The sequence below is a fragment of the Salmo trutta genome, chromosome 23 (assembly GCF_901001165.1).
Source record: "Salmo trutta chromosome 23, fSalTru1.1, whole genome shotgun sequence".
In the NCBI taxonomy this organism is placed as follows: Eukaryota; Metazoa; Chordata; class Actinopteri; order Salmoniformes; family Salmonidae; genus Salmo; species Salmo trutta.
The window spans coordinates 30,856,023-30,881,351 of NC_042979.1; the positions used below are offsets into that span (position 1 = coordinate 30,856,023).

Below are 25,329 nucleotides of genomic sequence, written 5' to 3' on the forward strand. Positions count from 1 at the left end.
CTCAAAATATATGTACTACAATAATGCAATCGTGTTGGTTATTTATTTATGAGGAACATCCTAGCAGTGGTAGGGATGTCCCAAGGATCACACTTTGAAAATACCAGCCCAGAAGCGTGACACAACTTCAAGTCAACTTCACAGAAGTTTACAAGTAATTGTTACTGATCTAGGCTCATATTTCACCTACCTCAATACATGTACAATGCTTACATCCGAATATAAAGTGACCCTAGATCAGCGCTCTGCGTCTTACGTCACCTGACACCAAAACGTCTCGCGAGATGTCATATTTTATTGATTTGAAACATGGCGTCAGAAGGAGAAGCGGGCAGTGCTTCTGTTATTGAACCAGAGACCGGGGACGGGTAAGTCTCCGTTAAAACGGTGAAAGACCAGGGTTTTGGTTGATAATATATGTTTGGTGGTAGACAACCAGATCAATATTCATAAATATTGCAATTACAGCTAGCTAGCTTACCCTCAACAAGCTAGCCCGCTGACGTTAGCCAACTGAAGCTAACGTTAGCTGGTTAGCAAGCTAACTTAGATGTCTCATTCAAATGTCTTCCAAACTTGTAAACTAACTTGTAATCAACTAGTTAAAGTATCAAGGTACAGGTTGATTTCATTGTTCAATATCTGCTTCTAAATACATTTCTAGCATGAATCCTGCAGAACCTAGCTAACAAACAAAGGGAAAATAGCTACCTAGTTAGCTCTGGTCCGGGATGTTACGTGCGGCGTGCAGATAGATGCTTAGTTAAGCAATAGAAACAGTAACAAAGCTACTTCCCCGCCCCTGTTAGGTAAAAAGCTGAGAAATACGTAACCACCGAAATTCATAGACCGAACTATGGTTGCAAGTACTGACACTCCATGATATCAAGATTATAATTTTCACCATGTCTTGATGCTATAACGTTATAGTCATAGTGTTTGTTTACATTTACTTTGTCAACAAACATTTGAGTAAAAAAAGCTTGCTTTTGATTCTGAAGGGGTACATCAATTAAGCTAAGCTCATGAGGAATCAATGCGTACATATAAAGTTATACGTCCAAAAATGGATGTAACAACTGCTGATTGCGCCATTAAAGGCTGAATCTTCTTCAACGCTACACATCTTTCTCCATTACTATGGTTACTTAAAAAATAAAAAATCTCTCTTGAGTGCTGACAAACTTTTCTCTGTGTACATAAACGGTCATGTATCCAAAATATGAAATAAATGACCTTTGAGCACTTTGTTTACCTCCAGACTAGCTCTGGTCCATATAAGCGCAGTTCCAACGCATGCTGATGGTCCACAGCTAGTCTTAAATATAAGAATATGAAGGTTAATGGCAGATCAGTTATCCCAGCTGTCACCATAGCGTGTATCTAACCAGTTAATGTTCATGTCATATCTTTGTTTACTTTCAGTGATGCTGGATTTGGGGACTTGACAGGCAACCTGGAGACTGAGTCATCGAATGGCAAAGAGGCCATGGTACTACACCTCCAATACAGCAGTTCTCTGGGCATCTCTTTTCACCGACAGTAGCAATAATGAACCCTTTTTCCTGTGTTCCCCTCCTCAGGATCCAGGTAGTGAGGGTTTGGAGGCAGCTGACACCCAGACAGGTTCTGGGGACGAGGAGAGCGGCAGGCACCAGGGAGAGGTGGAGCTGCAGTGTGCTCTCTGTATGAAGTGGTTCACCGCCGACACCTTCAGCATCGACACCGCGTATGTCTAGCTCACTTTGTAACTCGAACTATAGAAACCTTTGGCTAATTGATTCAAAGACTAAGCTTGTTAGACCTTGAATTAGCCCCCTTGAGCTTGAATAACCAGGTAGCTACTGGTTGAAATAAAACATTTCAGGATCAAGGTTTTTGATTAGTCTTTCTCCCTCCCTCGCTCTCTCTCCCTCTCCATCTCTCTCTTTCTCTCTCTTTCTCCCTCTCTCCAGGACGTGTCTGCCTTTCATGACCAACTATGTTTTCCATTGTAACGTGTGTCATCACAGCGGCAACACCTACTTCCTCCGTAAACAAGCCAGTAGGTGTTCTCATTCAGCTGATACACTTCTGTGTGTGTGAGAGTTTGATGATTATTGATGGTCTGTTATTGATTTATGTACTGATAGAGTGTCGCTGTGTGTTTCAGACCTGAAGGAGATGTGTCTGACTGCTCTGGCTAACCTCACATGGAGCTCCAGGACTCAGGAGGAACACCCCAAGACTATGTTCTCCAAAGACAAGGTAAGTCCTCTCAACAGTCCCAACATAGAACCCACAGCGATACACTTTGAGAAGTGAATTTGTGATCTTTGGAAATGCTTGATTTTACATGTCATATCAAGATATTACACACAGTTTGCATATGTTTTTCATATGCTTAAAACACTGGATATGTTAATGTAATATTTTCCTGTAGGACATCATCCCGTTCATTGATAAGTACTGGGAGTGTATGACCACCCGACAGAGACCTGGAAAACTTACCTGGCCCAACAACCTAGTCAAGACCATGGTGAGTATGAGCGCAACCATTGACTTACACACATCACACTAAACCTTCACTATTACACCATTGGAAAAAGTAGCTGGACTTTCATTTAGAAACAGATCCTGTCTTTATTTGACTTTTCTGTGTTTCAGAGTAAAGAGCGGGATGTGTTCCTGGTGAAGGAGCACCCAGATCCAGGCAGTAAGGACCCAGAGGAGGACTACCCCAAGTTTGGCCTGCTGGACCAGGTAGGAAAACACATCAGACATACACACGCACAAACAGTGATGCTGACAGTTGGTTGATTTTTCATCTCAGGACCTGGGCAACATTGGACCGTCTTACGACAACCAGAAACAGACCACCGCTGCTCCCACTCCTGGAGGGCTCAACGGTAAACTCTAAACACATCAACACACACTGTCACACACCAACACACTTGCTAAACACATTCTCACTAAACACGCGACACATGTCATACTCACACACATACTGTTTTTTCATGGAATTAGTTATCAATGTGTTACAGAGCATAATACCACACTGAAGAAGCCCTAAGAAGTTCTCATGTTATAAATGCTATATACATGCTGTGTTGCGTTCCAGGTGGACCTTCTTTCTCAGGTGAATATGATGTGGTGTTTTGGTATCTGCCTCTGAGCCCTGTGTTTTGTGCTATCGTAACTCTCCAGGTAGAATTTGCCCATAGGCACAGATCTAGGATCAGCTTAGCCTCCCCCATTCCTTACCCAAACAATTTAGGGGCAAAATGCAGTCTGACCTTTTGATCAGCATATTCAGGCAACCTCATCCTGCTCCAATCGTAACCCCATCCCTCAGCTGCTCACTGCTTATGTTGGTGCCCTGAAGCGTTTACCCTTTTCATCTGGCTTTTGATTGGTGGACTGATTGAATGATATAATTTCCTCTGGCTTTCTGCTCCTGAGTTCCCGGGCTTCATTCCAATACTCTGGAACAGCCTCCTCCTTCCTTTTCTTGCCCAGTGGTGAGTGGTAATGGAAAGACAGAAAGAGGCTGTTATTGTTGGGACACAGCCATGGTGTGAATTAATCCCTTTGCTTCCTCTGTGTGTCTGCATTTCTCCTTTAATATTTGGTGTCCCTCCCTGCTCAATCCACGCTTGTACCTCCTGGGTGACTTTTTGATAGTGCTAAAAGTGTGTGTGTTCTATAGTGTAACCTGTGTGTGTTGTGTGAAGGTGGTCTGGCCCCTGGCCCAGGTAAAGGTAGAGGAGCCAAGCGTAAGCAGCAGCAGCAACAACAGGAGGGAGCCACAGCTGGAGCAGCTAAGAGAACACGCAGGTACAACACAGATGTCCTTAGTCTTCTCATGGGTCTGAACTTTTTTTTTGTAACCTTTATTTTAACAGTGAAGACATATTGAGACCTAGGTCTCTTTTACAAATGCGCCCTTTATATACAATGTAAATATACACATTATACCCATATATATATATATATATATACATACATACATACATACATACATACATACATACATACACACACACACACACACACACACACACACACACACACACACACACACACACACACACACACACACACACTACCGTTCAAAAAAACTGCTGATTTTATGGAATATCTACATTTATCAGCAACCATCACTCCTGTGTTCCAATGGCACTTTGTGTTAGTTAATCCAAGTTTATCATTTTAAAAGGCTAATTAATCATTAAAAAAACCTTTTGCAATTATGTTAGCACAGCTGAAAACTGTTGTTCTGATTAAAGAAGCGATAAAACTAGCCTTCTTTAGACTAGTTGAGTATCTGGGGCCTTGTCAACAAAAAGGGAGTGATGTAGAGATCTATGGGTCTTTAGCGAAGTCCAGCCAACCTTTTGATACAGGATGCAGTGATTAGTCTCAGAACTGTCACCTGTAACAAAACGAAGGGCACTATGGTAGATGGCATCTGTACTTTGATAAATATTTTCACCTTAATCAAGAACAGATAAAAAGGTTAATTGAATAATCTGCTTCCCATTGCTTAGAGAAAGGCACAATCTCTTTCTGTAGAAAAAGCCAACTTTAAATCTTAGCTTCTTAACCAGCTCATCTCTATGTTTTCTAAACGTCAAATCCACATCAATCCAAATGCCTAAGTATTTATATTCAGGAACACGTTATATTGGAGAATCATCTAATGAGTGAACATGTAGTTCATCTGAAACATTCTTACAAGAGTTATCGGATGTATGATAATATGCCATCAATGTGACTCTCTCTCTGTCCTCTACTTCTCCTTCCCTCACCCTTTCTGTCCATAATGCGCACTAACTCACTCCATTTTTCCTTTCTCTCCCTCTGTAGTGACCCTCTGTTCTCAGCCCAGCGTCTTCCTCCACATGGCTACCCCCTGGAGCACCCCTTCAACAAAGATGGCTACCGCTACATCCTAGCAGAGCCAGACCCTCACGCCCCCGACCCAGAGAAACTAGAGCTGGACTGCTGGGCTGGCAAACCCATCCCTGGAGACCTCTACAGAGCCTGTCTCTACGAGAGAGTATTGCTAGCCCTGCACGACAGAGGTACACACAGGAAATCCTGTTGTGGATATGGGCTTCTTGCGATTAGCCTTACCCAGTAATGTCTCTTGTCACATTTTCTGAGAATTCTGTTTGTGTGTGGGGCGTCTTTGTGTGTGTGTATGTCTGCAGCCCCACAGCTGAAGATCTCAGATGACCGTCTGACAGTGACAGGGGAAAAGGGTTACTCCATGGTCAGAGCCTCCCACGGTGTCAGGAAAGGATCTTGGTACTTTGAGGTCTCCATCGATGAGATGCCCCCGGACACCGCAGCCAGACTAGGCTGGTCTCAGCCTCTGGGTTAGTACCGCACACACACACAAGCATACACACATGGAGACAGGATATGTAATAACCTGTGTGTGTTGTAGGTAACCTGCAGGCCCCTCTGGGCTATGATAAGTTCAGCTACTCATGGCGTAGTAAGAAGGGGACTCGGTTCCACCAGTCTGTAGGGAAACACTACTCCTCAGGCTACGGACAGGGAGACACTCTGGGCTTCTTCATAGAACTACCAGACGGCACTGAGACAGCCAAGGCACTGCCGGACACTTACAAGGACAAGGTATGTTTTCTATTTTTATTAATGAGTAACTGAGAATAGCAGACATCCACTCTCTGTTGTAGTTATGAGACTTGACATCTCATCCCTGTGTGTGTGCTCTTTCAGGCACTGATTAAGTTTAAGAGCTACCTGTACTTTGAGGAGAAGGACTATGTGGACAAGGCAGAGAAGAGCCTGAAGACTGTTACCCCCAGCAGGGTGAGGCTCCAGCATAGAACTACAACCAATAGATCAGACATTCACATTCAAAGCAATGACGATTATCTCAGAATGCACTGCCAATTTCTTATGATTCCTATTGGTTGTCCTTATCAAAGACATTAACATAATATGTATAGGATTGGCATTTCCATTTGTTGATACTTCTGTTCTCCTCTCTAGATGCTGTTCTATAAGAATGGGGTTAACCTGGGTCTGGCCTATGAAAACCTGTTTGAGGGGCTCTACTTCCCTGCCATCTCTCTCTACCGGGGCTGCACGGTTAGTAGTGTGTGCGTGTGTGACTGTTAGAAGGGTTATATTTTCCTTCCATCTCCCTCCACAGCACTGTAAGTAATACAATGTCCCAGAGGCTTATGGTGCTGTGATATATAGCAGTATCTACTCCAAGGATGCCCACTTCCTTTTTAATCAAGTTGTGATGATTATCCCTCTTTTCTCCCAGGTTTCAGTTAACTTTGGACCACTTTTCAAACACCCTCCAAAAGACATCAAGTACCAGCCAGTGAGTACACAAACACATATACAGTGCATTCAGAAAATCCTTGACTTTTTCCAGACACTGAATATCCCTTTGAGCATGCTGAAGTTTTTAATTACACTTTGGATGGTGTATCAATACACCCAGTCACTACAAAGATACAGGCATCCTGCCTAACTCAGTTGTCGGAGAGGAAGGAAACCGCTCAGGGATTACACCATGAGGTCAATGGTGACTAAAACATTTACAGAGTTTAATGGCTGTGATAGGAGATAACTGAGGATGGATCAACAACATTGCAGTTGCTCCACAATACTAACCTAAATGACAGAGTGAAAAGAAGGAAGCCTGTACAGAATACAAATATATTCTAAAACGTGTATCATGTTTGAAACAAGGCACTGAAGTAACACTGCAAAAACATGTGGCAAAGCAATGAACCTTTTGTCCTGAATACAAGGTGTTATGCTTTGGGGAAATCCAATACAGCACATTACTGAGTACCATTCTCCATAGTTTCAAGCATAGTGGTGGCGGCATCATGCTATGGGTATGCTTGTAATCGTTAAGGACTGGGGAATTTTTCTGGAAAAAAAAAATACTTGGAACGTCGCTAAGCACAGGCAAAATCCTAGAGGAAAACCTGGTTCAGTCTGCTTTCCACCAGACACTGGGAAATTAATTCACCTTTCAGCAGGACAATAACCTAAAACAAGGTGGTCAAATACACATTGGAGTTGCTTACCAAGAAGAAAAGAAGAATGTTCCTGAGTGGCCAAGTTAGTTTTGACTTAAATCTATGGCAAGACCTGGAAATGTGTTGTCTAGCAATGATCAACAACCAATTTGACAGAGCTTGAAGAATTTTAGAAATAATAATGGACAAATGTTGCTCAATCCAGGTGTGCAAAGCTCTTAGAGACTTACCCAGAAAGACTCACAGCTGTAATCGCTGCCAAAGGTGCTTCTACAAAGTATTGAGTGGGGGGTGTGAATAGTTATGTAAATGTTTCTGTATTTAATTTAAAATACAGTTGTAAACATTTCTAAAAACATGTTTTCACTTTGTCATTTTGGGCTATTGTGTGTAGATGAGTTAGAGAAAAACAATTCAAATCCATTTTTAATTCAGGCTGTAATAAGTCAAGGGCTATGAATATTTCCTGAAAGCACTGTACATATACTTTATTTGTATTTGATTAGACAAGCAATAGAGATACTTGTAGTTTTGATGTCACTGAGGTTGTAGGTTTGATTGATTATTGTGTTTGTGTCCCCAGATGAGTGATATGGGCTGGGGAGCGGTGATCGAACATACACTGGCTGACATGTTGTATCACGTAGAGACGGACGTGGACGGACGACGTAGCCCTCCCTGGGAAGGATAAACACACACCTCCAGAGATCAACACACACAGATGGCCAGTTGAGTGTTTGGACAGGCATGGAGGAGTCCATTCCATCATTTATAGGTGGGTTGATGTCAACCTGAACATGAACACTTTGCAGTCTCTCTGTGGAGTCCCTTAAACATTATTATCATTGGTAACTTAAATAAACGGTACCCTTCTATTGAATAAGATGTGTGTGATCTAAAATGAGACTTGTGTTGACAGTGAACTTGTTTGTCTGAACAACTCTTTTTGGTGTATGAAGCACTTTAGGTGTTTCAGCACTGTAAAATCATGTATGTATGGACAAGTTTCAAATTCATTATCCATTTTTGTCATACACCCCAGATATTCTTAGTTACAGATATTATTTCTTCAAGCATATGAACATATTCTGTTTTTGTTCATTACCTGCCAGCTGGTCTCAAGCTAGGTTTCCATACTATTGGCCACAGATCTTCATGCAAATATGATCAAATCTGCAACAAATTGACTGGTTGTGAATTAGACGTAGTGCACATAAAAATAACTTTTGCGGTTAAATTCCTATGTACCAAATAAAAAAACAAAAAGAAGTTAAATGGGTTTCCATTGCATTTTCAACTCTACTGATGGTTTTGTCACAGAACAAATTGTGTTACGTGCCCATTCAAGTATTGGCATGTGCGCTCGTATAGTCTACATGTGAGATTATTTTTCATTTGTCAAATGGCATGCATCAATCATCATGTCACCAGAATCAGACCCACAATATTTATTTGAAAGGAGCATCAAGCTTATCACCTTCCACTTTCACCACCCTGTGAAGTTCACTATCATTTATTTCATTTGTAGCCTAAAACTTCATTCTTTCCCGAGTCGTAGTGTGAGGACCACACACACGTCATCACGTGACTCCCAGATTTACTTCGATATGATGGTTATTATATCAATATTTGCCCATAAAAGCATTTCCACCGCCATTACATAGTTCAGACACAAAACATATCCCACCTTGTCTAATGTATTTTGTTTTGTCGATATTTGTAAAGTTTACAAACAGATTTGCTGTTTCCATCAGGCATTTTAATAAAGTAAAGATTTGGAAAGATTTGTTTTCAAGTTTTTTATACTAAGGTTACATAAACACAAGGGTACAAAATCAGAACAATGTGTCTTAGCTGAGGTTCCCTCTGATCTGACTCATGCAGAAATAAGATGACCACCTCTGGATGATAGTATTGGGGTGGTCTCTTTGGCCTAAGCTGGTGAACGATAGATGGTATGGCCCAGTCACTCTAACGTCTGTTTCAGCTTTGGCTTTATTCCATTGGCTGTAGTGCTGTGCCTCCACCACTAGACTGTAGTGCTGAGCAGGCCAGCTGAGTCCATGGTGCTGCTGTCTGACTTGTGTCTTCTGCTGTCTGACTTCTTTGAATGCTGCAAGCACAACAACACAGTGAGAGAATGTTCTCGTTTACAATGACAGTTGCAGTGGAGAGAGGGGTTGAGTGAGCCATTAGGAAGTCCAACCAACAGGTGTGTATCCTACATGTCTGCGGAAGAGGAGGTCCTTCAGGCTGCGTTTGGGCTTCACTGGGGCAGGGGTCTGGGTCCAGTCCAGGTCAGGGGGTCTGGAACCCTGAGGCCCGAACACATTCAGCTCCTTGAAACAACCCATCTCTATCATCTATGAGAGAGAAGGAGAGGGAGGAGGAGGAGGAGAGCAAGAGGGAGGAGGAGAGCGAGGGTAAGGAGTTAGTCATCTCAATTAGCCTATGACCAAACCATACCTAACCTCAAATTGCTACCAATATAACATTTAATTGAAATAAGTTTAATGTTATTGAATTGAACAGAACTAAATCAAATGTAATAATCTGCAAGTTGTGTTGACCTCTGTCTGCCAGGGTATGGCCACGGCGCCTGTGTTAAACTTGATGTAGAAGTCGTTGTCTGCCCTCTCCAAAATTACTCCTTTTACTGTGGAGAACTCATCAATGTCCTGAACATCCTGGCAGTACACTGCTCTGGGCTGGAGAGAGTGAAGGGGGGTGGAAAGATGGAGAGGACAGAGGGAGGGAGAAGTTTTCTTACTTACTACAACATCTAGTATCACATATATCATTTTAATTGCAGTTTTACTGATGATTTAGTCTATGTCTACCACGTACTATAGTGGTTAAAGTTAAAGTTAGCAAGTGGTGCCGATGCACCAAGTCTGGAACCAACAGGACCCTGAACATCTTCTACCCCCAAGACATAAGACTGCTAAATAGTTAACCAAATAGATAACTGGACTATCCATATTTGCACTAACTCTTTTGACTCATCACCTACACTGTGGCTACTGCTTATTATCTATCCTGCTAGTCACTTTACCCCTACCTATATGTACATTTCTACCTCGTACCCCTGCACATTGACTTGGTACTGGTACCCCGTGTATATAGCCAAGTTATCCTTACACACTGTGTATTTATTCCTTGTTATTATTTTATATATTTTTCTCTCTGCATTGTTGGGAAGGGCCCGTAAGTAAGCATTTCACTGTTAGTCTACACCTGTTTACAAAGTATGTGACAAATAACATTTGATTTGAGTTAGGGTATTTACATCCGGTTTAAAGGGTGGATCAATGACTCCGGCCTCCAGCCTCCTGAAGTTGATGGTTCTGAAGAAGGGATGGGACTTAACCCCATACACCCCACTCCCCTGACACCCCAGCCTATGTCTCGGGTCTTTGTTCAACAGCTGAGAGTGCAAGAGATGGAAAAAGAATCATAAGAGAGAGAGTGAAAGAGAGAAGAAGAGAGAAAGATTGGGAGACGAGTGAACATCCATGCAGTTACAATGTAGAACAGAATTTGCTCGTTGACAGGTTTCATGTCAAATCAGAGTAAAACTGTAGTCTTACCGAGCGACAGAAGTCTTTCGTCTCGTTGCTAAATATCTTTCCGTACTCCTCCTCCTCCTCCTGTATCCTTCTCTCCATCTCTTTTCCCATCAATCGCTCCCCTTTTCTCTTGAATGGGGATCGTCCTGCTGTCATTTCGTACACAAGGCAGCCCAGGCCCCACCAATCAGGGCTCATCCCGTAGTATTTGTGGCCAATCACCTCTGGAGCTGAGGGGAAGAAGGAGGGGTTTGGAAATGTTGGTTCACTGTTGTTGCTCCCAAATTATATATCCAATGAGGATCAGTGATAGTACAACATCTGGAGGTAAACTGTGATGTAAGAAAAAATGTATCATGATAGCAAACACGTTGCAACATTTTGACCACCATGGATATTTGGCATCTAAAAAGTGTGCAAGTATTCTCATGATCTTTCATATTTATTTTTTTATTTTTTTATTTTTTATTTTACCGTTATTTAACCAGGTAAGTTGACTGAGAACACATTCTCATTTACAGCAACGACCTGGGGAATAGTTTCAGGGGAGAGGAGGGGGATGAATGAGCCAATTGTAAGCTGGGGATGATTAGACAGCCGTGATGGTATGAGTGCCAGATTGGGAATTTAGCCAGGACACCGGGGTTAACACCCCTACTCTTACGATAAGTGCAATGGGATCTTTAATGACCTCAGAGAGTCAGGACACCCGTTTAACGTCCCATCCGAAAGACTGCACCCTACACAGGGCAGTGTCCCCAATCACTGCCCTGGGGCATTGGGATATTTTTTAGACCAGAGGAAAGAGTGCCTCCTACTGGCCCTCCAATACCACTTCCAGCAGCATCTGGTCTCCCACCCAGGGACTGACCAGGACCAACCCTGCTTAGCATCAGAAGCAAGCCAGCAGTTGGATGCAGGGTGGTATGCTGCTGGCACCCTGCACCTGTGTATTCTGCTAGATATGAGTAGACCACCTGAAAGTGTACAGAAGGTTAGAGCCACGTACCCATGTAGCCCAGGGTGCCCACCCTTCCTTGTACCAGATTCCCCTCAGATAGCGTCACCGCCAGGCCCAGGTCTGAGATACGGATGTGCCCTGGGACGGGTGGAGAGGGTTGGGGGATCAGTGGACCATTAGTTCATACAGCAAAGGGTAGCCACACATTTTCAAGAGATTTTCACTTGAAAATGTCACGTAATAGATTGATGAAAATCCCTGTCATGCAAAACCTCTCATGGAACACAAATAAAGTACACGAGGAAAGAGAAGGATGGTTCTGGCAGGTGACGTGACAGTGGCAGTGTGTACTGGTGTGTTTGTGTGTGTAAGTGGAGGCTCCTCAGAGGACGAAGGGGAGGACCATCCTCCTCAGTGAATTTCATAAAAATAGTAAAACATTAAAGTTATCCTTTTTAGATAAAAATATACTAAATATATTCACGTCACCAAATAATGAAAACACAATGTTTTGCAATGAAGGTCTACAGTAGCCTCAACAGCACTCTGCAGTGTAGCTGGAGGACAGCTAGCTTCCGTCCTCTTCTGGGTACATTGACTTCAATACAAAACTTAGGAGGCTCATGGTTCTCACCCCCTTCTATAGACTTACACAGTAATTATGACATCTTCTGGAGGACGTTCTCCAGCCTATCAGAGCTCTTGCAGCATGAACTGACATGTCTACCCAATTAAAGAATCAGAGAATGAATCTAATAGTGAAAGCATAAGCTACAGCTAGCTAGCACTGCAGTGCATAAAATGTGGTGAGTAGTTGACTCAAAGAGATAGACAATTTCAAAAATGAAGGAGAAGCAAGAGAGAAATTGAGAGAGAGCTATATTTTGTAATTTTTCACTTTCACTTAGCTATTTAGCTAACAAATGCAGCTAGCTAGCTAGTTTAGCCTACTCAAACACCCGGCTCAAACAGAGGGATGCTATGTTAGCTAGCTGGCTATGAATATCCAACACAACACTGGAACTCTTCCAATTCAAGGTAAGCTTTTGATTTTACTAATTTATTGCCACCAGGCCCACCAGTGTAACTGCTAAACTGCTTATTGAACTGCTTACTGACTATACACTGTAACGCTACTACATGATTGTAGCAGGTTTACTAACACCTTCGTTCTATTAGCTATGTTGACTATAACATTACTTTAGCTAATATGGTGACAACAATGCAGGCTGTGTGTAGCGATTATGTTATGATATGGTTTGGCTTGGAAAGGTTTTTTCGCCTGGTAACATACAGCTGATGTGTTGTGCATTGAATTCCACAAGCGAAGGAAAAAGGTGAGAGGAGGAGAGTGCATAGATGCGAGAAGTAATACAACGTGGTTGCTATGAAAGTGAACTGTTTTTACGTGTGATCTGGGATGTATTCATTGTGTGTATTCGATTCTTAAACAGAAGCAAATGGAATGAAACAGGGATAAACATAACTAAATCTGTCCAATAAAAACTCTTGTTTGCAACTGTTGGACCAATGATTACACTCTAGATCAGCTAGGTGCAGGCAAGAGTGTGCAAGGCGGTATTGAATCTGCCACTGTCACCTCAAATTTTTCTCTCGATCTGACCGCACCTACGTTGTAAACTTTCATTCATAGGCTAGGTCGTAGCAAACTCATGATGTGTATAGGGAAAAAAATGATCTTCCTCATCTTAAATGGCACCGACTGTCACGTTCTGACCAGTATGAGGGTTATTTTGTTAGTGCAGGCTGGTCAGGACATGGCAGAGGGTATTTGGTTTATGTGGTTCGGGGTGTGTGTATTATGTAGAGGGTAGTTGATTTATGTATTCCGGGTTTTTTTGGTCACTGCTCTGTTAGTCTATGTTCTTTCTAGTTAGTCTGTTTCTATGTTTAGTTAATTGGGGTGTGGACTCTCAATTGAAGGCAGGTGTTGTCTAGTTGCCTTTGATTGAGAGTCCTATATATTAGGGTGTGTTTGTGTTTATAATTTGTGGGAGGTTGTCACTTGAATTGCTGTTGTATGCCTTCAAGTCTGTTCGTCGTCTATCGTTTTGTTGTGTTTTGTTTGAGTAAATGTTTTCATTAAAAAGTTAATTATGAGCACTCAACCCGCTGCGCCTTGGTCCATTCCTGACGACCGTCGTTACACCAACCACCACTGGTGTATGTGTGTATCCTGTGAGATAGTTACTAGTTACAGTGGTATGCTTAGTATCGTCTACATGTGCTTCCAAGTTTCCAAACACGCTGCCAAGCTTGGAACAGGTAACAATAAGATGATCTAAAAATAGACTACACCTGGTTGTCACACAGTGTATATTCACTTCCAGACAGACCAACCGCCCATGATTGTAAGAAAATAAAATCTTAAATTTCATCACCAGGGTATCCTGCTTAGGGAAACTACAGTGCCTTCAGAAAGTATTCACACCCATTGACATTTTCCACATTTTGCCTGAATTTAAAATAGATTAAATTGAGATTTTGTGTCACTGATCTACTGTACACACAGTACCCCATAATGTCAAAAATGAAAAGCTGAAATCTCTTCAGTCAATAAGTAATCAAACCTTTTGTTATGGCAAGCCTAAATAAGTTCAGGAGTAAACATGTACTTGATAATAATAAGTTGCATGGACTCACTCTGTGCAATAATAGTGTTGTAACATGATTTTTAAATGTCACTACAAAGATACAGGCATCCTTCCTAACTCAGTTGCCAGAGAGCAAGGAAACCGCTCAGGGATTTCACCATGAGGTCAATGGTGACTGTAAGACATTTACAGAGTTTAATGGTTGTGATAAGATAAAACTCAGGATGGACCAACAACATTGTAGTTACTCTGCAATACATTTTTAACCTTTATTTAACTAGGCAAGTCAGTTAAGAACAAATTCTTATTTACAATGATGGCCTACCCCGGCCAAATCCAGACAATGCTGGGCCAATTGTGCACCACCATATGAGACTCCCAATCACAGCCAGATGTAATGCAGCCTGGATTCAAACCAGGGACACCTCTTGCATTGAGATGCAGTGCCTTAGACCACTGTGCCACTCGGGAGCTAACATAAATGACAGAGTGAAAAGAAGTAAGCCTGTACAGAATATACAAAATATTCCGAAACATGCATCATGTTTGCAATAAGACACTAAAGTAATGCTGCAAAAAAATGTGGCAAAGAAATTAACTTATTGTCCTGAATACAAAGCGTTATGTTTGGGGCAAATACAACACATCACTGAGTACCACTCTTCATATTTTCAAGCATTGTGGTGGCTGCATCATGTTATGGGTATGCTTGTCATCGGAAAGGACTAGGGAGTTTTTTCTTTTCTTTTGATAAAAAGAAAGGAATAGTTCAGTCTGATAGGAGACATATACATTGGAGTTGCTTACCAAGACGGCATTGAATGTTCCTGAGTGGCTTAGTTACAGTTTTGACATAAATCGTCTTGAAAATCTATGGCAAGATTTGAAAATGGCTGTCTAGCTATGATCAACTTGTCACGTCCTGACCAGCAGATGGAGCTGTTGTAGTAGTTTTGGGGTCAGGACGTGGCAGTCTTGTGTGTGTGAATGTTCTGTGTTGGTCTTGTGACTCCTGATCAGGAACAGCTGGGGATCGTTGTTCCTGATTGGGAGTCATATATGTAGGAGTATGTTTGTCACTTGGTTTTGTGGGTAGTTGTTTTTGCACTGCGTTTGTGAGCCTGCAAAACTGTTGGTGTCGTGAGTATCATTTATTGTTTTTGTTTTCCGGTGGATGCTTTGCCTTTTTCCATTAAAAGAAAATGAGTATCCACAACTCTGCTGCATTTTGGTCTTCCCTGCAACACCACGACATAAACTGTGACACAACTTGACAAAGCTTGAATAATTTTTTAAAGAATAATTGGAAAATATTGCACAATCCAAGTGTGCAAAGTTCTTAGAGACTTACCCAGAAAGACTCACAGCCGTAATTGCTCCCAAAGGTGATTGTAACATTCAGGGGGTTGAATACTTATATAATCAAGTGTTTTATTTACCATTAATAAACGGGGGTGGCAGGTAGCCTAGTGGTTAGAGCGTTGGGCCAGTAACCAAAAGGTTGCTAGATCAAATCCCTGAGCTAACAAGGTAAAAATCTGTCGTTCTGCACCTGAACAAGGCAGTTAACCCACTAGGGTTGAAATTAAGGATTTGTTCTTAACTGACTTGCCTAGTTAAATAATAACAAAATACCATTAATAAAAATGTCAGAAATCTACATTTTCTTCCACTTTGACATTGTATTTTGTATGGATCGTTGACAAAAAAATGACAATTAAATCCATTTTAATCCTACTTTGTAACGCAACAAAATGTGGAAAACATCTAGAGGTGTGAATACTCTCTAAAGGTACTATAGATCCTACATGGCTAGAATGTGAAGAATAAGGAAGAATGATATGGGTCTGAAGCACATGTATTGATTGTGATATCATTAAAGTGTGCCTACCGTTGTCATCCAGAAGGATGTTCTCTGGTTTTAGATCCCTGAAACAAAAAACAAAGAACAGAAATCAGTACAATGCCTTTTCAATGTCACATTAATCAATTTTAGCATACTCCATGAGACTTCTCCACCCTTTTCCAGAAGTGTGCAAAAAGTGTGCAAACACTTTCTCGCATGGATTTAACAATGGAGGAAACTCCCTCCAGCCAATGCTTACACCTATCCTACGCTTTTAAAAAGGATGTAGAATCAGGATGGAGTCAGTGTCTACTGACCTGTAGACAATGTTCATCTGGTGGAGGTGGTGGAGACCACAGCAGACCTCAGCAGCATAGAACTGAACCCTGTCCTGCTCCAGGCCTGAAGTACCCATGTTATAGATGTGGAACCGCAGGTCTCCTCCATTCATTATGGTCACCACAAGACAGAGAGACTGTTTGGTTTCATACGCATATGCCAGACTGACCTTGAGAGAGAAAGAAAGACAGAGCGTTAGAGGAAGAGAGGACACAGAGAGACAGAGAGAATGAAATAAAAAGAGGAAGAGAGAGAAGAGAATGGAGAGTGAGAAGAGGATGAAGAGAGAGAAGAGGAAGGAGAGAAAGAGAAGAGGATGGAGAGAGAGAGAGAAGAGGAAGGAGAGAAAGAGAAGAGAATGGAGAGAGAGAGAAGAGGATGGAGAGGGAGAAGAGGATGGATAGAGAGAGAAGAGGAAGGAGAGAGAGAGAAGAGGATGGAGAGAGAGAGAGAAGAGGAAGGAGAGAAAGAGAAGAGAATGGAGAGAGAGAGAAGAGGATGGAGAGGGAGAAGAGGATGGATAGAGAGAGAAGAGGAAGGAGAGAGAGAGAAGAGGATGGAGAGAGAGAGAGAAGAGGATGGAGAGAGGGAGAAGAGGATGGAGAGAGAAGAGGAAGGAGAGAAAGAGAAGAGGATGGAGAGAGAGAGAGAAGAGGATGGAGAGAGGGAGAAGAGGATGGAGAGAAAGAGAGAAGAGGATGGAGAGAGGGAGAAGAGGATGGAGAGAGAGAAGAGGAAATAGAGAAAGAGAAGAGGATGAAGAGGATGGAGCAAGAGAAGAGGATGGAGAGAGAGTGAAGAGGAGGGAGAGAGAGAAGAGGATGGAGAGAGAGAGAAGAGGATGGAGAGAGAGAATCCTACCACAAATCTGCTGTTAAGTGTCTCAAGTATCTGTTTCTCGTTGAGGGCCATGGCCTCTCCTCTCCCCTTCTTCACGTGAGTCTTCTCCAGCTTCTTACAAGCATACATCTTCCCAGAGGCACGTGCCTGGAATGCCCACACCTGGGGGAGAGGGGAGGGAGGAAGGGAGAAAAGGATAGAGAAAGGGGGAGATTGTATGAGACGAATCCTCACTATCAAATTTGTTGTTACACATGTGCATCTGAAGTTAGAGTTGGGTCAATGTTTTCTGATTTGAGATTTTCTCAGAAAAATTGTGAAAACATGTTTGTCTGTTCACTCTGAGGAAAAAGGTGCTATTCTAGAACCTAAATTGGCTCATCGGCTGTCCCTGTAGGATACCCTTTTTGGTTCCAGGTAAAACCTTTTTGGGTTAAATGAGGAACCGTTTCCACAGAGGGTTCTACATGGAAGCCAAAAGGTTTCTACCTCGAACCAAAAAGGGTCCTCCTATAGGGACAGCCGAATATGGGGATAGCCGAAGAACCCTTTTGGAACCTTTTTTTCTAAGAATGCAGTGAAAGCAGCCTTACCTCCCCGAAGCCTCCCTTGCCAAGCATCCTGTACTGTCTGAAGATGTGTTTGGTAACACGCTGTCTGGGGGGAGAGAAATACACAGAGTGACTAGTGTCAAGCATTTGTGGTCATATCTCACTTAGTTTGATTATTCAGTCAAACACACACATGTCCATATGCACTGACCTCTCTACCATCTTCCACTGCAGGAAACGGTCAAAGTACATGCTCTGCTGGTACTGAAGGAAGGGGGCACCACTCAGGTACTCATGGAGGTCACTATAAAAACACAGTAAGAGGAGGTGAATTCCCAGCACACACAGCCCCTCACAGATAGGGGAGGGAAGGGAAGGGTGAGAGCAAGATGGGGGAAATTGGGGTAAAGGTCAGAGAGACTCACTTTGTGCAGTCAATGAAGACGTCTCTACTGTGCTGCTCCTCCAAACTCTCCCTACACCTCTCACCATAGCGCTCTACTACCTGTACACACTCAGATGACTGGCAAGAGAACACACACATATACAATTAACTTGCAAAAATCTCAAGTGAGAAATCAACCTTTAGTGTGTGTGTGTGTGTATGTGTATGTGTGTGTGTGTGTGTGTGTGTGTGTGAGAGAGAGTTTAAAGACGATACCTGTCTACTGAGGAACCTGTTAATGATTTGCATGCCGAAACTCCTCTTCTCCTCATCTGACTTCACCTCATACTCCCCCTGTAGAAATTCAAACATTTCTGGACTTATAATTCTTGTTTTGTCAACATGAATGATGACGTTTTGATGGTCCCTGTCCCTGTCTATTATCTGCCACTGATTGGTATTTTTTGTATTTTATTAGGATTGCTGGATCATTCTTCATGAATGACCCAGGTCACTAACCGTCAGCAAGGCATCGGCCCAGGCCAATGAGGAAATACACAGAGTTATGAATAACAGAGTTATTTTTAACCCAGTAGACATAAATAAAATGCATGAAATGTATGTATTCACTACTGTAAGTCGCTCTGGATAAGAGCGTCTGCTAAATGACTAAACTAAACTAAACTGTATAACTTATTTTTTTATTACAGTAACATACCATTTCTAAGAATGTTATCATACTAGAATTCTTTCCTGGCTGTGTGCCCAAAACACACACACACCCTTCAGAAATATGACATCACTTTGCTGTGACACCGGTCTGTCAGCAGAGCGTACTGTAAAACCTGCTTGCAGAATTATATCTGATCATTTCCCACAATATGGACTATACCACCTCCTCCATAGTGAATAAGGCCTATAGTGGATCATACCATTTCGTCCAATAGGGAGTTGCAGTTCTGCAGCTCAGGTTTGCTATGACAGAAGAGACGGAATAGTTGTCTGCCAATAGGCTGCTTCACACACAGGCTGTAGTAGTCTCGCTCTGAAACACACACATTACACATATAAAACATGCATGCACAGACATACAAACACAAACTCTCTCTCTCTCTCTCTCTCACACACACACACACACACACACACACACACTGACCGAGGGTTTTTTCCAGCTCCACACACTGGCTGATGTGAGGGAAGCGCAGCATGTCTTTCCATTTCCAACTCCTGCCTTTTCCCCCTCCACCTAGAGAGAGATGGAACAGGGGAGAGAAGGGTGAAAGAAGGAGGTAAGAAATGGAGGCAGGTAGCCTAGCAGTGAAGAGCATTGGGCCAGTAACTGAAAAGACGCTGGTTCGAATCCCCAAGCCAACAAGGTGAAGAATCTTGACGTACACTTGTGCAACGCACTTAACCTTAATTATTCTGTTAAGAGCATCTGCTAAAATGAGGAAGGAAAAATAGTATGAGAAATTTGATATTACAGCTAAGCTGTCATTCATTTACTGCTTTTCATACCCAAAAACATGTGACCTCATTCAACTCATTGGTTATGTGTTGTATGTAATATGTTAAAATGGGGAAGAAAGAAAACAAGGAAATAAAAACTATCAGCAGTAAGACCAAACATATCCAACTGGACCGATTCATCCTTTTAGTAGAGTTACAACCTTATAACCTAAAGGTCTTTCCTCTGTTTACCTGTTCACCTCAACATACCGGAAAAAGACTACAATCAGTCTGTCAACAACAGCCTTTGTTCCTGTGTGTGTGTGTGTGTGTGTGTGTGTGTGTGTGTGTGTGTGTAGTTGTTCCTCGTCAGTCAGGTTCCAGCCCTGGCATCCATCCACTCCAAAGAGAAATCTATAAATAGGTAGGGAGCAGGAACAAACCTGTTGGACCACATAGCACTGCGATCCACACACATGCACACGCACACACACACACACACACACACACACACACACACACACACACACACACACACACACACACACACAGTGCAGTACTGTGATAAAATTGCTGATCCTGCCTACAGGTGTCACCTACTGATGATGAAATTCACAGAACCTAGGAAGGAGTCCAACCTGTTGGTTATGGTTTGTGACCTCACTCTTCCACACACATACAACCCTGAGCCTGTCACCTTGCTACCTTTCATACAGGTGTACTGAGCCTGTCACCCTGCTACCTTTCATATAGGTGTACTGAGCCTGTCACCGTGCTACCTTTCATATAGGTGTACTGAGCCTGTCACCTTGCTACCTTTCATATAGGTGTACTGAGCCTGTCACCGTGCTACCTTTCATATAGGTGTACTGAGCCTGTCACCGTGCTACCTTTCATATAGGTGTACTGAGCCTGTCACCGTGCTACCTTTCATATAGGTGTACTGAGCCTGTCACCGTGCTACCTTTCATATAGGTGTATTGAGCCTGTCACCCTGCTACCTTTCATACAGGTGTATTGAGTCTGTCACCCTGCTACCTTTCATACAGGTGTATTGAGCCTGTCACCCTGCTACCTTCCATACAGGTGTATTGAGCCTGTCACCCTGCTACTTTTCATACACGTGTATTGAGCCTGTCACCCTGCTACCTTTCATACAGGTGTATTGAGCCTGTCACCCTGCTACTTTTCATACAGGTGTATTGAGCCTGTCACCTTGCTACCTTTCATACAGGTGTATTGAGCCTGTCACTCCGCTACCTTTCATAGAGGTGTATTGAGCCTGTCACCCTGCTACCTTTCATACAGGTGTATTGAGCCTGTCACCCTGCTACCTTTCATACAGGTGTATTGAGCCTGTCACCTTGCTACCTTTCATACAGGTGTATTGAGTCTGTCACCCTGCTACCTTCTATACAGGTGTATTGAGCCTGTCACCCTGCTACTTTTCATACAGGTGTATTGAGTCTGTCACCCTGCTACCTTTCATACAGGTGTATTGAGCCTGCCACCAGACATTTGTTCAGCTAGACAAAACACATAGTGTGTGTGTTTTCCTGTGGCACATACAATATGAGTGTACTTGGGCACCTGCTGGACAACAACCACACAAAGGATGGATTTCTCCTGTAGCCTGTAGCAAAATGTGTTGCATCTTAAGATACGGTGTGTGTGGCTACTACTTTGTCATATAGCAAGGTTTCACCCATGACCTGTAAAATACAGACAGGACATCTATTAGTAGAGACATCTGTCTTTCTACCTGCTTTCGAGAGAGATTGGGGTTGTTTAACAATGACAGAAAGCTAATTTATTACATCCTGCTTCTAAAGAATGTGATGTGACGAATTCCCTACCACGTCATTAAGGTAATCACTGATCTGACATCATTTAGATGGTGAAAGCAGGCTAGATCAGTGAATATTTCAAGGAATGAAGTGTGTGTGTGTGCGAGAAAAAGAAACTTGAGGAAGTAGTACTGTATAAAATCCCTGCTAGTTAATTCTGTCAATCAGTCCACTTTAGTTTGTGATCAAATCTTTATAAAAAAACAAAATTGTTGGGGGGGCACATGCACACATTCATACAATTTAATAGTTTGTTTGCATCACAGAGCCATCCAACTCCGCAATCAACTTGTCCTCTTTTATCTCCACACAAATCAACCTTCCTCATTCCTTCACCACATACATTGTTCCTCAGAAGGGAGCAACTTTCTCTGGGACCCATACTCCTACTTACTCACACATCACCGTAGGTTATGTACAACAGTCGGGTTACGTAAGTCCTGTGGTACATGTCTTTCTGCAATAGTTGCAATTACATTTTACGGGACATTTTGAAATGAACCTTTTTGACACATTCATAAGAATAGCAATAAGGTTAAGAATTACAAGGGTGCACTGCAATCTCACCCATAGCAGGGCATCACCTGTTGTCACAATCTTCTTCATCAGACGATAAAGAGAAATCATTGTCGAACCAATACGCAGCGAAATCGTATGTACTCATCTTTATTAAGGAAAAGGGAAACCAAAATAAACACGTACACAAAACACAATGACGAATAACAGTCTGGTAAGGCACAAGGCTATACACAGAACATTCTCCCACCAACTCCAAACACATACCTACTTATAGGACTCTCAGAGGCAACTAGGAAACACCTGCCTCCAATTGAGAGTCCAACACCCAATACCTAAACATAGAAATACTAAACTAGAAAGAATATAGAAATACAAAAACATAGAACATAACCCAAAACCCAGAAATAATAAAGCAAACACCCTTCTAAACAAACCACCACCCCGAACCACATAAAACAAATACCCTCTGGTCTGGTCTACAACCCCCACTCAACCTGTCCACCCCTGCATAATGCTCAGGGCTGTATAACGTCTCTGGGGGCTCCGGACTGTAGGCCGACTCTAGCTCCAGACTGTAGGCCGACTCTAGCTCCAGACTGTAGGCCGACTCTAGCTCCAGACTATAGGCCGACTCTAGCTCCAGACTATAGGCAGACTCGCTCGGTTCCGGACCGGACACTGTCGCCAGATACTCTGGACCGGACACTGTCGCCGGATGCTCTGGACCGGACACTGTCGCCGGATGCTCGGGACCGGACACTGTCGCCGGATGCTCGGGACCGGACACTGTCGCCGGAAGCTCGGGACCGGACACTGTCGCCGGAAGCTCGGGACCGGACACTGTCGCCGGATGCTCTGGACCGGACACTGTCGCCGGATACTCTGGACCGGACACTGTCGCCGGATACTCTGGACCGGACACTGTCGCCGGATGCTCTGGACCGGACACTGTCGCCGGATGCTCGGGACCGGACACTGTCGCCGGATGCTCGGGACCGGACACTGTCGCCGGATGCTCGGGACCGGACACTGTCGCCGGAAGCTCGGGACCGGACACTGTCGCCGGAAGCTCGGGACCGGACACTGTCGCCGGAAGCTCGGGACCGAGTACTGTCGCCGGAAGCTCGGGACCGAGTACTGTCGTCGGAAGCTCGGGACCGAGTACTGTCGTCGGAAGCTCGGGACCGAGTACTGTCGCCGGAAGCTCGGGACCGAGTACTGTCGCCGGAAGCTCGGGACCGAGTACTGTCGTCGGAAGCTCGGGACCGAGTACTGTCGTCGGAAGCTCGGGACCGAGTACTGTCGTCGGAAGCTCGGGACCGAGTACTGTCGTCGGAAGCTCGGGACCGAGTACTGTCGTCGGAAGCTCGGGACTGGACTGACGCACTGGAAGCCTGATGCGTGGTGCTGGTACTGGATGTGCCAGTTTGGGGACACGCACTTCAGGGCTAGTGTGGGGAGCAGGAACGGGCTGAGTTGGACTGGGCTGACGCACTGGAAGCCTGATGCGTGGTGCTGGTACTAGAGGTATCGGGCCGTGGAGGCGCACTGGCAGTCTCGATCGCACCTCATGCACAACCCGTCCTGGCTGGATGGAACTAGTAGCCCTGTACGAGCGGAGTGCTAGTACAGGGCGAACTGGGCTGTGCAGGGGCCTGATGGTTGCCGTGCGTAGAGCGGGCGTAGGGTAGCCTGGACCTAGGAGGCGCACCGGTGACCAGATGCGCTGCGCAGGCATCCGCCTACCAGGCTGGATGCCCACTCTAGCACGGCACTTGCGAGGGGCTGGGATCACTCGCACCGGACTGTGCGTGCGTATGGGCGAGATCGTGAGCACTTCCGCATAGCTCGGTGCTCTCCACTCCAAACGCTTCCCATAAAAAGCACGGGGAGCTGGCTTAGGTCTACTGCATGGCCCACCCAAAAACATTATTGGGGGTGCCTCTCCGGCTTAAACGCCAGTTGTGTTCCCCTGTAGCGTTCCCGGTCTTCGCTCCACTTTCTCCATGGGCCCTCTCCGCCATAATCTCCTCCCACGTCCACTTTTCCCGATAGTCCATATTATTCTCCCGTTGCTCCTTACCCCGCTGCTTGGTCCTTGGTGGATGGGAGATTCTGTCACAATCTTCTTTGTCAGATGATAAAGAGAAATCATTGTCGGACCAATACGCAGCAAGATCGTATGTACTCATCTTCTTTATTAAGGAAAAGAAGGGAAACCAAAATAAACACGTACACAAAACACAATGACGAATAACAGTCTGGTAAGGCACAAGGCTATAGACGAAACATTCTCCCACCAACTCCAAACACAAACACATACCTAATTATAGGACTCTCAATCAGAGGCAACTAGGAAACACCTGCCTCCAATTGAGAGTCCAACACCCAATACCTAAACATAGAAATACTAAACTAGAAAGAACATAGAAATACAAAAACATGGAACATAACCCAAAACCCGGAAATAATAAATCAAACACCCTTCTAAACAAACCACTACCCCGAACCACATAAAACAAATACCCTCTGCCACGTCCTGACCAAACTACAATAACAAATAACCCCTATACTGGTAAGGACGTGACACCTGTCATGTTAAAATGTAGCCTACTGCAACCCACCCTACTCATCTGTGACACCACAGCACTGTAACAGAGGGCAACACAAACTGGAATAATGTGGAGCTCTGAACACACCACTACTGGATCAAGGTGCAAACAGGCTAACTCTAACTTGTCATTTTATGTTTTTCTAAACTTCTTCAACTAACTATAAGACACATCAATCATTACTGACTTCCCTGGTTAAAGATACAGCTAATAAATAAAGACAGACATGATGACAAGTGACAAACAGAAAATATACATTTCCTGAAGAAAATGTGGGTGCTTGCTAAAAAAAAGTATTGTATGGAGAAATATGAAGTAGTAGGCTAGTATTTACTGCAGCGTTAATTTTTACTACACCTATATAGGTGTCTTTCTTACCTCCCCTGGCTCTGATGAGTGCGCTGTTCGCCACCATACTATCTATCTCCATTGCTGCAGAGGGATGTGGACCATACAACAACAACAAAAATCACAACTAGAACAACTTTCGTTTTTCTCTCCTTTTCCCTATTCAAACAATCCGTCTTCAAAGACAGGTTTAACCATCCCCCAGAAGATGTACAGCCTGGTTCTCTTTCTCAAGCCAAGATAGATTCCATAAAAAAATGAAAGTGTAAGTAAACAAAATATTGAACATGTAAAAACGAAGTAGCCTACTCTAAATATAAGGTTGTTTAAAAAGTGCGATAAAGCTTGCGTCACTAATCCGCCGAGAGAGAGTGTTAGAAACGGAATGTTATTGCCAACATATTTGACTACACTAAACTGAAA

At 43.5% G+C, this 25,329-nt stretch overlaps 2 protein-coding genes across 3 annotated transcripts; one reads left to right on the forward strand and one right to left on the reverse strand.

Annotated features, from left to right (window-relative positions):
* The first annotated feature begins 267 nt into the window (after positions 1-267).
* Positions 268-8,807, forward strand: LOC115159789 (set1/Ash2 histone methyltransferase complex subunit ASH2). Of its 2 annotated transcripts, XM_029709843.1 has the most exons (17): positions 268-368; positions 1,426-1,492; positions 1,584-1,729; positions 1,956-2,044; positions 2,153-2,247; positions 2,423-2,518; positions 2,647-2,742; positions 2,813-2,888; positions 3,101-3,118; positions 3,714-3,816; positions 4,849-5,066; positions 5,196-5,363; positions 5,435-5,628; positions 5,734-5,826; positions 6,010-6,108; positions 6,293-6,352; positions 7,609-8,807. In XM_029709843.1, exons 1-17 carry the CDS (start codon positions 310-312, stop codon positions 7,714-7,716), a joined length of 1,785 nt encoding a protein of 594 aa, XP_029565703.1. In that variant the 5' UTR covers positions 268-309; the 3' UTR covers positions 7,717-8,807. The 2 variants fall into 2 exon arrangements, with proteins under 2 accessions (XP_029565703.1, XP_029565704.1); XM_029709844.1 differs by lacking the exon at positions 3,101-3,118.
* Positions 8,768-25,329, reverse strand: LOC115159791 (G protein-coupled receptor kinase 6). The gene is made up of 16 exons (XM_029709845.1): positions 24,937-25,329; positions 19,288-19,377; positions 19,064-19,176; positions 18,408-18,485; positions 18,172-18,269; positions 17,958-18,050; positions 17,789-17,852; positions 17,217-17,357; positions 16,334-16,524; positions 16,062-16,099; positions 11,604-11,693; positions 10,616-10,824; positions 10,315-10,452; positions 9,596-9,733; positions 9,251-9,388; positions 8,768-9,138 (listed from the first exon to the last, which is right to left on the reverse strand). The coding sequence occupies exons 1-16, from the start codon at positions 24,986-24,988 to the stop codon at positions 9,055-9,057; spliced, it is 1,755 nt and encodes a 584-aa protein (XP_029565705.1). The 5' UTR covers positions 24,989-25,329; the 3' UTR covers positions 8,768-9,054.

Coding starts and splice junctions, on each gene's coding strand:
- LOC115159789 (XM_029709843.1), top strand. CDS start 310: ATGGCGTCAGAAGGAGAAGCGGGCAGTGCTTCTGTTATTGAACCAGAG. Junction 3,817..4,848: donor GCAGCTAAGAGAACACGCAG/GTACAACACAGA, acceptor CTCCCTCTGTAG/TGACCCTCTGTTCTCAGCCC. Junction 5,067..5,195: donor GCTAGCCCTGCACGACAGAG/GTACACACAGGA, acceptor GTATGTCTGCAG/CCCCACAGCTGAAGATCTCA.
- LOC115159791 (XM_029709845.1), bottom strand. CDS start 24,988: ATGGAGATAGATAGTATGGTGGCGAACAGCGCACTCATCAGAGCCAGG. Junction 18,486..19,063: donor ACTCCCTATTGGACGAAATG/GTATGATCCACT, acceptor GAATTTCTACAG/GGGGAGTATGAGGTGAAGTC. Junction 18,270..18,407: donor ACAGGTTCCTCAGTAGACAG/GTATCGTCTTTA, acceptor TTCTCTTGCCAG/TCATCTGAGTGTGTACAGGT.